This window comes from Camelus dromedarius, chromosome 9, assembly GCF_036321535.1.
Source record: "Camelus dromedarius isolate mCamDro1 chromosome 9, mCamDro1.pat, whole genome shotgun sequence".
Taxonomy (NCBI): Eukaryota; Metazoa; Chordata; class Mammalia; order Artiodactyla; family Camelidae; genus Camelus; species Camelus dromedarius.
Window position 1 is genome coordinate 16,304,818 of NC_087444.1, and position 14,069 is coordinate 16,318,886.

General features: G+C 50.2%; 1 protein-coding gene across 2 annotated transcripts in view; it reads right to left on the reverse strand.

Annotated features, from left to right (window-relative positions):
* KCND3 (potassium voltage-gated channel subfamily D member 3) overlaps positions 1–14,069 on the reverse strand; it is a 199,259-nt gene that overhangs the window by 8,348 nt on the left and 176,842 nt on the right. For both annotated transcript variants that reach the window (XM_064488829.1, XM_031457820.2), the window contains exon 3: positions 2,428–2,590. In XM_064488829.1, coding sequence (XP_064344899.1) covers positions 2,428–2,590 — 163 coding nt within the window. The remainder of the gene's footprint in view (positions 1–2,427; positions 2,591–14,069) is intronic.

The following is a 14,069-nucleotide window of genomic DNA, read 5'->3' on the forward strand; positions in this document are numbered from 1 at the left end:
GGCTCTGAAGGAAATAGTCGCGGAGTCATTTTAGTAATAATCCCAAGCAAACCAGTCACAACGGGAAAGGGTGACAACTTTTTGAGCCTTTCCTTTGCAGCTGAGGCCCGTGGGCTGCAGCTTACCGTCGTGGCTCCTGAGCATGTGATCTGGGCTGGGAACCAGCATCAGCTCCCCTGACCTCCCTCCTGTGCCGCCTCCCCACTCCCCACTGAGTCCCCAGACCTGCCTTCCTCGCCTGGCTGCCACAGACTCAGTGCTGGAAGCAGGCAGTATCCTGGTTTCTCTTTCTCCCTCTCTCACAGGAAGCCCAAGGTGAAAGAGACAGAGCCGAGCAAGCATGAGAGGAGACAGTATCCAGGCGAGGGGAAAACACTAAATATTTACTCTAATTTCAAAGGGAGAGCAAAGAGGGAGAAGGAGGAGGGTGGGCAGGGAGAAGAAGGGAGGGAGTCTCATTCTTAGGGGCTGGAGGGAGGAAGTCGCCAAAGCTGATTCCTTCCGGATTTTAATCACACAGGAAGAGCTTTGCAAAGTTCTACAGAGAAATGGCCCCTGTTATATTCTTTGCAGGGGTAAAACCACAGCAGATGCAATGCTCTAAGAAGTAGGCATGGGTGCGAGCCCAGGGCGGGAAGGTAGCTGCAGGGGCAGGAAAGGCACAGCTTGAGTGGGGCTGTGATGGGCACAGCTGGGGGCGGGTGTGTGAGCTGAGGCTTCCTCTGAACCTCACTGCTTTTTGAAAAACCTGTGTGAGCCGGGGGGCCCATAGCGGGTGGGGATGCTGGAGGACCCTGGCCCTTCAGGGCCTCAGGCTCCTTGATTTGGAAAGGAGATCCCAGTTTCTCCCAGCCCCTTTCTTTAGGACTGTACAGTGAACTTAGATACGGCTCACATTTGCCAGTGGACTTGAACAGGGACAGAGATAAGACTTCTATTTCTGGGCTGGCTAGCAGGGGCTGGGGGTGGGGAAGCCCTGACCTTGGGTGAAAGAGGGAGGAAACGGTTCTGGGAGGGGATGGAGAGGACAGCAGAGAGCCAGCAGATCGGGCAGAGGCAGGCTGACAACATTGCAGGCCCAGGTCAAGATAAGGCAAAATCTATTTCCACGCAGGCGGAGGGAAACAGAAGGGCAAGCAGGAGGGGGCCCCCAGGGCACAAAAAGGGGATACACTGGAAGTGGGAACCCGCTAGATTTATTACATAACTTTATAATGTATATTGCATCATTATATGCAAAGTATTATACATTTCAGAGTTAATTTTCATGCACTTTGAGACTTTGTTTCGGTCAGCAGACACAGGTCTGTGCTGAAATTTTGGATTCTTCTGATATGTCGAGGAAGCCCTGCTATCTGGGGGTTGTCCCTGCAGGTGGAAGGCCAGGAGGTGGTGAGGGAATAACCCAGCTCAATGCATAGTAAGGCCTGGCACATAGTAGGGGCTCAGTAAATGTGTGTAGAATGAATAAATGAAAGAATAAAAGAAGGACACAACATCTCAGGCCACCGTTAAGTGACTTATTCAACGAGGTCCCTCCATCCGTCATACCTGGAAAGGCTCTGACCGTACCCCCTGGAGGTTGAGATGCTACTGAAGGGGGAGTATTTCAGCCCAGATCAGAAGAGGAATGAAAAGCAGCCCCCTTGGGCCAAGAACCTTTGCCAGCCAGAGGCCCTAAAAATGCAGGTGAAGGGCAGATGGCTGAGTGGAGAGGGGGCTGCTCTGGACAGAAGGTGAGGCTGGTCAGGAAAGGAGGTTCTGTCCAGGCACCAAAACCTTCAGACGTATTTCCTCATCCTGTGGCGAGGGGGCGCGCACACTGCCCTGCCTTCCCGAGCAGTGCACCCTGGGCGTCACTGAAAACTTTCCTCAGGACCGACAATGGTCAGTCCTGACCATCAAGTGCAGTTCCGTGCCTCATCCTACGATACCCCGAGGTGACTAAAGCCCGCTGTGCCATTTGTCCCTTAACTCAGTGCTGCAGAATCATCTCCTTTCAGAGTATTCATTTTTCTTTTTAAGCAAATTAATTTTTGTCACGGTGTTTTGTATAGGCCATTACAGGGCACTGAAAAGCAATTACACTCCCCGGGTAAGCTCTTGGCTGGGAGATGGAGGAGTCCGGGCACTGCCTGTGCTGGTGGCTGAGGCCTTGCAGAGCCAGGGCCCAAGGAAATTGCACAGACCATCCAGAAGGGAGCTCACCAGCTTGTGGGTAACCGAGCGGTTGTTGCCCTGTGCGGCTGACTGGGGCTGGAATACAGGACACGGGTAGGGAGCAAGGGACCCAGAGCTGCCTTACCTTCCAAACCCAGAGGCCTTCAGTGCAGTGGTTCTCCCAGGAACTCCTCATGACAGCTGCGCAAGGCCAAGGGCGGGCCCCTCTCCAGTGCTGCCCACCCCCCTCCCAGGTCCCAGGATTACCTTCTGTGCCCTGCGTTTATCAGCTCTCTGATTCTGGTGGTAGATCCGGCTGAAGTTGGAAACGATCACAGGGACTGGCAGGGCAATGACGAGGACACCACTTAGGGAGCAGATGGAGCCGAAGATCTTCCCTGCAATCGTCTTGGGCACCATGTCTCCATATCTGAGAGACAGAGACAAAGGGAAGCAGGTGTAAGAGGGGCCATTTGGGAAACAAAGGCTTCCCTGCCAGTCGTTCGCCCACTCATTCATTCAACAACTGTTTAGTGTGTTTACTGTGTGCCAGGTACTCTGATACCACCCAGCAGTGAACGAAACAGACAAGATCCTTATGTTCACGGAGCCAACATTCTATGAAGGGAAGGCCATAAACACTGAAGCGGTTACATAAAAACACTGTGACCCATGGCTGTTTCTATGCAGAGAAGAGAGATGGGTGCTGTGCTTGGTCAGAGGAGTGTGGTCAGGTAAGTCCTCTCTGAGGAGGTAACATAAGCTAAGATCTGAAGGTGAAGAACCCAGCCATGCAACACACTTGGGGAAGAGTGTGCCAGGCAGTGGGAACAGAAAGTATGGAGGCCCTGAGCTAGGAAGAGGCTTGGTGTGTCCTAGGAACAGCGTAAGGGCCAGTGGGGCTGCTGCACAGGGCAGGAGGGGCAGTTCTACAAAAGGAGATGCGGGCAGGAGGCGGGAGCCAGGCAGGGGCCAGACCATGCGGCGTCTAGTGGGCCATGATGAGGAGGATGGGTTTCATCCGGAGTGCAAAGAAGAGCCATGGCTGAGTCTCAAGCAGAAGAACAACACGACTTCGTTTATGATAATAAAAATAACGAATAATAAGCCGCATTCTGTTCACGTGGAGATGTGTAATTTACAAAGCACTTTTACACACTGGCCTCACATAAGCTCTATGAACCCCGTGAACTTGGTCCCTTGGTCCCCACTGTACAGACGCAGGGGCCGAGGCTCAGAGATGAAGTGGACTGCCCGTGTTTGGGTGCACCGGGAGTAAAACCCACTCCTCTTGTTCTCACCTCTTTTGGACTACCCACACCGTCCTAGAGGGGGACCATGAGCTCCAAAATTCAGCCCCTTAAGCTGTGAAGGCACTTTGGGAGAGTGCCGGCTCCTCTCAGAACTCAGAGGAACTCTAAGTACTTCACACCCTGGCGGCTGCCCCCTGGGACCGGCTTGGCCAGGCTCCCACTCAGCCCCGGGCAGACAGGCCAGAGCCTCTCTCCTCCAATCAATATGATACGCTCCATGCGGTTAAGTGCTTAGCCTCTTCTTTATTGAGGTAATTTAAAGGTCATCTTAAGCAAAGAGCTGTGATGACTCCTTTGGCCAAAGCCAGAAACACCGTCTCCCCTACCTCTGTGCCCTCTGATGTCTGGAGCAGAAGCAGGCTTAGGATGAGCAGGGATTGTTGCCACTGAAATTGGGAGGCTCCAAGGTGTCCTGGGGTCCAGAGAGGATGTGGAAGTGGATGGGGAACCGTTTCTGAACTGGGAAGTCCTCACCTCCCAAACACCTAAGGGCTTTGTTGAGGACGTGCCCATGGTTGACATATATTTGATCTCATTTAAGCCTCTCAACAGCCTATGAAGTAGGCTCCTGTTCTGGGGGCTGCCTTCCCTCTCCGTCAGTGTCCAGGCCCTTTGTCCTGGCTCAGGCTGTCTCAGTCAGGCCACTGACATGAAGGCCTGTGAGAGCTCCTTCTGGGAACTCTAGTGCTAGGGTTGCCTTCTCTGCCGTGATGCTCAGGAGTGGCCGCCAGTGAAGTCGTTGAGAACTTGTCTCCTGAAGTTAGACAACACGGGTACCAGATCCGACCAGCTCCAGCACAGAATAACTGCGTGACCTTGGGGAATGTTATTTTGGGTCTCAGATTCCTTGCCTCAAAAATGAAGATAAGAGTAATGTAGGTCATAATCCTATGGAGATATATACAGCTCTACGAACAATAATACTATAGCTTTTACCTGGGCATTCTGAAAACCATGGTCTCTGTTGCTGAGAAGCTGATTGTTCCAAGTTCAAATAATCCCAGTGATGAAGAAAAGGGGGTGACCCTAGGGGTGAATCACGGTAGCTGGGATTTTCAGATGATATGATTGAAAGGTGGACACTGGGCACATGACCATTGGGAAAATGAAGTGTGGCAGGGGTAGGTAAGAACAGTGTCAGGAAGGCTGCATGTCAGTGATTAAGGCTGGTGAAACATGCTAAGGACAACAGGAAGGTTGTTTTATCCGCTGGAAGGAGAGCTATGCCCACTGCTGGGCAGATGGTCTGCTGGTAACAGATGACAGCGAGATGGCAGAACAACTCGACTCCCATGCGCTGTCTGCCTTCTCCACTGAGAATAACATGCTTTATCTTGGGAAGGCTGGGATAGTGGGAATAAAAAGGATCCAGAGCTTGAGATAGGGGAGGGGAGAGCAGGCTGGGCCCCTGCTGTCTTCAGTGGATTCACATCACAGACCCACCTGGATCCTGCCCCATGAGACAAGAGGAAGGTACAGATGGCTTTGTAGAACCACTGCCCATGATCACTGACAAATCATGATGCAGAAGAGAAATACCAAGAGACTGGAGATGGAAAACTACTGAATCAGTAGCTTTAAAGAAGGGGAAAGAAGGTCTGAGAAACCACAGACCAGCAGGCTTGGCATCCATCAATTCTGCCATTCAATTGCTGGCAGAATTTGAGAGCAGATTATTAAGTGGACAGCTTGCGAACACTTGGAAAATAAGCTGCACTGGTTCACTAAGCACACGTCTCGCCAAATTAACCTTATTTCCTGTTTTGAGAGGGTTAACCGGCTGGTGGATCAGAGACTGCTACAGACCGACTGCCTCGTGATTTTAGCAAGATGTGTTCTTGTCCCAGTTCCCTGTACCCTTGACAAGCTGGAGCAGTGAGTTATGGGTCACAGTGTGGTGAGCAGGGGTTGGACAACCATCCCTGGTCCTCTGGCCCTTCTCAAAGATGACCAGTGATGGCCAGCAAAGGAAGTGCCTGGCTTTCATGTTAGAAGGGTCTCCTTCATTGAAAGAGTAAATAAGTACGTGAAATAAAGAATGGATCTAAAGTTAGGTCTCCAGTGGTGTGTTCCAGAATTTTTCAATGACATTTATCAGGCCAGAAGGAGGCAGCGTGGCCTAATGATTGAAGAGGAGACTGGCATCAGATGCGGGGGCTGAACCCTGGCCCCACGTGACTTATGAAATCGTTCAGTGCCCTTGGGAAAGTTATTTCTCTTACGCCTCCACCAATATAAATGGATTTTATATACCTAACTTACAGGGTTGTTGTGATAATTAATGAGATAATTCAGAAGAAGCACTTGATGCTGTGTCTGAATAAATATAAATTCTCTCTAAATAGCCAGAGTGGTGGATACCTATTGTTTTGTCTGTTAATACCCTGCCCCATCTTAGCAACTGTACCCCTCCCCTCCCCATTATGACATAAACTCTGTCCAGAGGAGCTGGGTCTCAGAGGAGCTGCCACATTCTTACAAGCCTTCCCTGATGTCCCTGCTCCCACTGGTCCCAGTTAGTAGGTTCAGAATAGGGCATCTGACTCCAGCTGGGTCAATGAATTCTTTCCTGGATTCATTTTTTAACAGCTTTATTGATATATAATTTACATACCATAAAATTCATCCACTTAAATCATACAATTCAATGGTTTTTAGAGTATTTACAGAATTGTGCTACCATTACCATAGTCTAATTTTAGAACATTTTCATCACTTCCAGAAGAAACCTAGCATCCATTAGCCACTCCACACCCCGCCCTTCAGCCCTAGGCCACCACTCCTCTACTTTCTGCCTCTATGGATTTCCTTATTTGGGGCATTTAATATAAACAGAATCACACAATATGTGGCCTCTTGTGTCTGACTTGTTTCACTTAGAATAATGTGCTAAGGTCTCAAGGTTTCCCGATGTTGTGGCACATATCAGTACTTCAGTCTTTTTTTATGGCTGAATAATATCTCATTGTACAGATACATCACATTTTATTTATTCATTCATCAGTTGATGGATATTTGGGTTGTTTCCACTTTTTGGCTATTATGAATCAATTCTGCTATGAAAATTCATGGGCAAGTTTCCATGTGGACATATGTTTTCATTCCTCTAGGACTCATATGGTAACTCTATGTTTAACAGTTTGAGGAACTGCTAAACTGTTTTCTACAGTGGCTGTACCCTTTTACAATCCGACTAGCCATAAATTAGGGTTCCAATTTCTCCACATCTTCACTCACACTTGTTACTACAGGTCTTTTGATTCTAGCTGTCCTAATGGGTGTGGTGTGGTATCTCGTTTTGGTTTTGAATTGCATTTCCACTGTTGGTTAATGATGTCAATCAATTTTTTCCATTCCCTTCCCTTCCCTTCCCTGGACTTTTACCCTTGAGACCAGATCAATCTCTTTCAAAGGAACTGAAACTATAACAACTAAAGTGCTGGAGCTGTTGGCAGCCATGCTTTCTGCCCTGGGGAAAAGCCAGACTGCAGTGAGAGAGGAAGCAGGAGGCAGTAGAAAGAGATGAGACATGAAGAGCTATCGGATGGAGTTGGAGTTCCTGTCCTAATTCTTCCTGAGGACCAGCTTCCCTTTTGCCTCTCCTGTGGCTGAGCTGTTCAAGCCTTCCTTCGACCGCTGCACACCAACCAATTCTTGTTTTACCTAATCGTCTTCCCTTTGGCTCCTGTCGTTATAATCATGGTGATGATGGTGACGATGATGCGGATGGTGAGGCTACTGCTGTTGGTTTTTAAGCAAGCTCTTCAAATTTCTAAGCGTCAGAGTGACTATGAATTGAGGTCTTTAAGAGTCAAAAGGATTTTAACAGGTTGTAATCATGGGTGAAATCAACCAGATTAATTTTAACAAAGATAAATGACATTTTGATTCAAATAATCAATGACTTGTATAGCTGATGGAGAGACGAACTTAAAAGCTATCCAAGTTAAAAATCACTGGAGCGAATTAACTTCAACACAGCCACCAGTTTAATGCGGCTGCTAAGAACCTAATGCTGCCTTAGGCTGGATTGATGGGAGGATGGTGTCCAGAAAAAGGGAGTGGGTGTTCATACACTGCTCCTTGGTGCAGACCACTTCTAGGCTGATGTGTGGAGTGTTCTGGGCACTACATACACCATGACGTTCATTAACTGGATCGTGCCCAGAGAAGGGAGGTTGAGGTGGTGAATTGTCTGGAAATCTCTCATAGGGAACAGGAACGTTTGGTTTGAAGAAGAGGGGACAGGGAATGGAAGGATGGAAGGGAAGAATGTACTACATTGGGTCCCACACTTGCCCTATCGGGTAGGGTTAAGGTTCCTTAGGGAGGACAAGCAGGTCCAGAGAGGACAGTGACTTGTTCAAGGTCCTCAAGCAGTAAGAGACAGAACTGTCTGGGTTGAAGCCCAGGTCAGTCTGTTTCCATTGTCCTGCTCTGCCCGTCACATCCTGCTTCTCCGGGGGAGTGGGTGGGGTGGGGAGCAGGTGGTCGTGGGAGAGGGCTCTGAGGAGTCAGCTGGAGCTCACCCCCTTCTCAGCTTCTCTGCTCCCCCACGTAGCAGTACAGCATAGGGCTTAAAGGTGTGGACTCTGAGTGTCAGACTCCCTGGGGCAAGTCCTGGGTCTACCACTGTTACCTGGATGACTTTCGTGCAAGTTACTTAATTTCTTTGTCCTCAGTTTCCTGGGCCTGGTAAAATAATATTAGCTTCTTCACAGGATTGTAGCGAGGGATTAGATGAGTTACCATTTGTAAAATGCTCTATTCTAGCATATATTCAGAACTTTATAAGTATTTATTAAATAAATCCTGGGCCCAGACCCCTGCTTTTTCTAGACTGGACTTCTGCAAAAGCCCCTTAACCAGACACCTCACTTGCACTGTTGCTCCCCTTTATTCACAAAGAACCACAGTCTTAAAATGCAAATCCAGCATGTCACTCACCTGCTCAAACCACTTCAATAAATGTTGGTCGAATGTGTGAATTAAGGAAGAAAACATAACTTGCAATGTTCTTGCTAAGTCTACATGCCTGCTACACGGTAAACACTTACTAAGCAGCAACTGTTGGGATTGTAATGACCGTGATGGGCGGTGCCCTTTGTCCCAAGGCCACTCCTGGTGCAGGAGCTGATAGTGGTTCTCCAAGTCCTAATGGCATCTATGGCCTATTTTCTCTGTGGAATTTTGAGGAAAGAGAGGGATAAGAAAAGAAAAAAAAAACAGAAAATGTCTTGGCCTAGAAAAAAAATTTTTAAGGCATAGCCTTATTTCCTTTTCACCTTCCTTCTTTCAGGCAAATAAGGATTCCCCTTCCCCACCCCCTATCCTGGCTCTGAGGGCGGAGAAAAGTCAGGGACAAGAAAGCCTCTCCTGGAGATGACACGCCAGGCAGAGGTGAGCTGTGATGCTCACCCAGGACTCAGGACTCACACGCAGACCTTAGCTGGGGCCACCGTGGAGCCGCTGTCTGCTCTCGCCCGGGTGGGGCCCAGGGACTCCCTGCTCCTCTCCCAGCACATCCTCGGTAATCTGCAGTGATGTCTGGGCTGTGGCAAGAGCAGGGGAGCTTACCCTCCTAATATGGAAGGCTAATTAATTTGTATTAGGGCTTAGGGATAATTAAACTTTCTATCTGAACTTAAGCTGCACAAACCACCCGCCTTGTACAATTAATTGCTGCGTTCATTTCCTCCTCCAGGTGCGGAGAGATAAGTGCAACCCAAGCTCCCCTGTCAGATCTGGCCCTCCTCTCAGGTAGAGGCCAAGCTGCCCATCTGGTGGGGAGTCCGTTCTCTGCTGGGGTCCAGGGCAATGCCAGTCAGGACCCAGCTGCTAGGAGCTCAGTCACGGAGGCATGTCCTTGATGAGTTTCTGCAAGGGAGAGGTCCCAGCCTCACTGCCACACCCACTTCTGCACCCACCTTCTCCACGGGGATGCCCCTGAACCTGGTTCTGTCTCTGCTCCTGAAACCCCCGGTGTTGGAGCTGCAGATGGGGGGTGGAAGCTGTCCTGGTGGCAGGGGTCAGAGTGGGGAGGGGAGTTAGAGCAGGCTGGGCACCATGTAAGCTCCAGGTACTCAGATCCCTGTGGCTGCCTCCTTGTCCAGTGGCAAAGTCAATTGGTAGACCACCCTGGAGGACACTGAAACCACCTGCCTGGCTGCTAAGTGCACCCCTTGGCAAACATCTGGTCAACCTCTTTTCATGTTCAAATCCTCTCCTATGGAGCAGCACTGCCGTAACTTTTCTTTTTTTTTTTTTTTTTGAGCTCTTAAATCATGTCACGTACTGCAAATACATGATCTCATTTGTTCCCCCCAGCAACCCTAAGAAATAGAAGCAATTATTACCCTCATTTTACAGACGAGGAAACCAAGGCACAGATTGGTTAAGTAATATGCCCGTGGTCACTCAGCTAGCCAGCTGCAGGACTGGGACATGGATCAAGCCTCTTAGACATCAGAGTCCCAACACACTGCTAGTTACTACAGCCCAAAGCCATGGTACCTGCGGGGCCAGCATGGAGGGCAGCGGTCTGGTTAGAGAGCGAGGAGGGGCTTCAGAGGTGACCAAGTCTAGGGTGGCAGCCTAACCATGCCCCCGCAAGTGGCTCTAGCCCTGCGCTGCCGATTCTCGAGCAAGGGGACTTGGGAAGTGGAATGAAAGCCCCCTATTCCTCCTCATTTCTACCACACGTCCCCTTCCTCCCCACATAAAACCACATCGACCCTACAGCTAGGCACTGTAATGTGAGCCCCAGCATCGAGCCAGGAGCCAAAGGGAGGGGTTGGCAGCATTTTGGAACCTTGAGATTCCACTGAAGACCCCACCTGGGTGTGCACCGGAGGGGAGAGCTGAGGTTCAGAGCAGGGGAATCTACTAACAATGACAGTGACCATTCAGTACTAGTTTATTTCTCCTTGGCAACAATACATGCCATTCAATCTTCATAATAACCTTCTGAGATACTATTAGCCCCGTTTTAAGGTGAGGAAACTGAAGCCCAGAGAAGTTAAGTTAACAAGCTCAGGATCATCAGCCAAACCAAGCCAATATTCCAAACCAGGCTTGTCTGACTTCAGAGCAAGCTATGCCCTCCTGCAGGAGGAGAGAAATGAGCCAAAGGACTTGGCTAAATACATGAGAAAACAGCTTCAAGAAAATGGAGCAACTTTCAAAGTGCTGTGAGCCCAGACACCCTGCTGGGAAGATCTCAGGTGCCAAGGGAGGTGCTTCTCGGTTCTGCCAGCAAAGAATCCTGGGAAAAAGGGATGTGTGGCCCTTTCAGGCCATTGCTGTGGTTGGCCTCCTCTACAGAGTCACAGCTGCAGGCTCCTGGCCCCTGGGAGTCTGGGGCGATAATCTCCTTGTCTCGCCACCTCAACAGCAATAGTGCTGGGTAACAAAGCTGTGCTTGCTTCTAAACCAGTGTTTTCGAACTTCAGTGTGTGTCGGAATTGCCTGGAAGGCTTGTTAAAACACCGACTGCTGGGCACCAGCCTCAGACTTCCGATTCTGTAGGTCTGGAGAGAGACCTGAGAATCTGCCTTGCAACCAAGTTCCTCAGGGACACTGATACTGGTGATCTGGGACCACACTCTGAGAACCACTGCTGTAAACCATCCTGTCTCTGGAGGTCACAGATCTGCAGACTTACAGAATGTCAGAGCCAGAAAGAGGCGGACCAGTCACTGCACCTGTGAGGAAACTGAGACCCCCCCCTCTCCCCAGGTCATAAATCAGTTGAGAGCTGGTCCAGTCACTGGAGGAATGCCCTGCCCATCCTGTGTACTGCACACACACCAATCTGCCTGGGCCCTCGGCTTCCACCTCATCTCTCCGGATTGATTGATTCATCAAACCCCTGCTGGGTGTCTGCTTTGCGTCTTTCACTTTGTCGGGTGCTGGGGATAGAAAGCCAAATAGACAAGCATGTCCCCTGCCCTTAAGGAGCTTACGATCTCATGGGGAAGACAGACAAGCAAATCACGATGGCGGTTCAATGGCATTATCCTACAGGAAGGATGTAATCAGGGTCCTGTGTGAGCACGAAGGAAGGGCCTCTAAATCAAGCTGGAGGGTGGTCAGAGGACCTCCTGGAGGCAGTGGCACAGGCCAGTTTCCTGAGCTGTGAAGCAGTAGGGCTAGCCTGAGGAACTATAAGAAATTAGAGGCTGGAGGAAGGGGTAGGTGGGAGATGAGGCTGGAGAGGTGGTCACATGAAATTTCTTCTGGGTTAATCCAAGGAATCTGAACTTTCTCCTGAAGTGAGATGATCAAAAATTCATCTTTGAAAGAGCACTCGGAAGTAGAGTGGAGGATGGACTGGACGGGGATCAAGGGAAACCAGTTAAGAGGTCACTGTACCAGTCCAGGTAGGAAATACTGATGTGCACCAAGGCAGTGGCCATGGAGATGGGAGGGAGGAGACACAACACGGCCTACTGAGGAGGCAGTACCCGCTGGACATGGTAACTGACTGTGTGAGGGTGGAGGGCAGGGAGGACCTAGGGTGGCACTCAGGCTTGGGAGATGGGGCAGGCCCTGTGTCCACCTCCGGCCACGCTCCCGCCCTTCCCTTCCTCCTGCTGTCCACACTCTGCACACTGAAGTCTCTCTGCTCCCAGAGGCACCAGGCTCCTCCTTGATGTCAAGCCTTTGGACAGGCCCTTCTCTCTCCTGGGAACTCCTTCTGCCAGGCGACAACTACTCATCTTTCCAGATGTTGTTTAAATGTCATCTCCCTCAGGCTTTCGAGTTTGCGTCATTCCTGTGTCTTTCCACCTCCTTCAGGCCTCTTACTCCTTTATGACTTGATATATCTCTTGAAATGGCTGTTTTTGCCACTGGGATCAGCGCAGTCCGAGCACAGGGCCCTCTGTCTCTGCATCCGTGGTGCCTAGCAAGCTGCATGCTGCACAGGAGGCACTCAGTACTTCAGAGGGAGTGACAGATAAAACAACCATGCTGGTATGTGTTCTGTGGACTGTAGCCCCTGCCACCCCTGGACCGACTCCTTCTGGAATCAGACTGCAAGCTTCAGGAAGGCAGAGGCCGTACCCTCGGCCCCTGGAACCATGCCTGGCACACGATGGGCTCTCAGGATATTTGTTGAATGAGTGAATGAACTATGAACAGATTAGCAATGGAACTGCTGACTCCAGCAGACCAGACCATCAGGGAGCCCTTTGACTGCAAAACACCCAAATGCTGGAGAAAATACATTTTTTGATGTATTGCTGAGTTCACTTGAAGGAGGGGAAACATATTTTACTCCCAATAAAAAGGAACAAACCACAAGGGGAAATCACAGCTGGGAGGAGGGAGCAGTGAGCAGAGGGAGGAACCCTGTCGCTCCGAGGACAGGTGCCAGCCCAGCCCGGTGACCTGCCACCCATCACTGGGAAACTGACCTTGGGCCAGGGGCAAAAAAGGAACACTCTCACAGCCTTTAAGTGAAGCCAGGCCCTGCACGTGGGCTGAAAAGCTCCCAAGAGGGTGGAACCTGGCTCATGGGCAAACCAGACTTGAATCCCGTCCAGAGGAAACCATCTTTAACCCAGGCCTTCAGGATTCCTACAGATTAAGATTATGTAAATATGAATCTGCCTTAAAAAAAATCATACAGAAGCAAGCAACCATGAGTGAGAGTCGACAGAAAAAAACGAACCATAGATTTAGCTTCCCCCAAGAACTTCAGAAACTGGAAAGGATGGACGCAGAAGAGTTACACAGGAAATGTCTTTTTCAAAGTAAAGGATGGAATCACAAAGATGAACTAGCAATAGAATGCTATCAGAAACCACCAGGCAGATGTGGAAAAGAACAAAACAGAGTTTCTAGAAGTGAAAAATGCTAAAGTTAATTGTAACTGAACATCCTGCCTTAAACCAACTGGTTGACTGACCCTAACGGGTTCAGCTTCTGGAGCAGACCTCCTCTCCCCAACCCAGTCCTTAAGGACCTTCATGTTGTCACCTGGTCCTGGAAGTCCTCGTACCCGAGTCTATTCCTATCGCGACTAGTAGGAGGGCAGTAAAGACCAAGGAGTGGCCTGCAGCAGCCTGGTCACCAAAAGAGGCGATCGCCGTCGTCATGTCACAGTGCTGAGGGACGCTTGGCTCCTGCAGCGACACAACCCTTTTGCTCACACAGCTCCCAGAAAAGACACACTAACATGGAGAGGGTATAGAGGAGAAGCAGACCACCAAATAAGGCCAGCAGACCGGTGTTGTTAACTAGACAGGAGTGATGCCAGCCACCTTCCCGTGAAAACCAGGGGAGGAGCTGTCACCGCCTTCACTACTGCTCTCCTGTCAGTGGGACAATATTCAGATGAAAGCCAGGATTTGGTGATTTCTGGTGGCACTTCCTAAATACCCAGTCCGTTTCTGTGAGCAGGCCTGCTCCGAGCCAGTTCTGCAAGGACATTTATCTTTTGGAAGGAAGAAGTCGAGGGCTGGAGGTCTCAGAGACTGTGAAAGCACCCCGCCTGACTGGGCCCAGCCCTGGGGACCAGCCTCGTCAGACCTGGACGGGGCAGTGCCCCAGCTCGGGGGCCCGTGGGCTGGGAGTCACATGGGCAGGGCC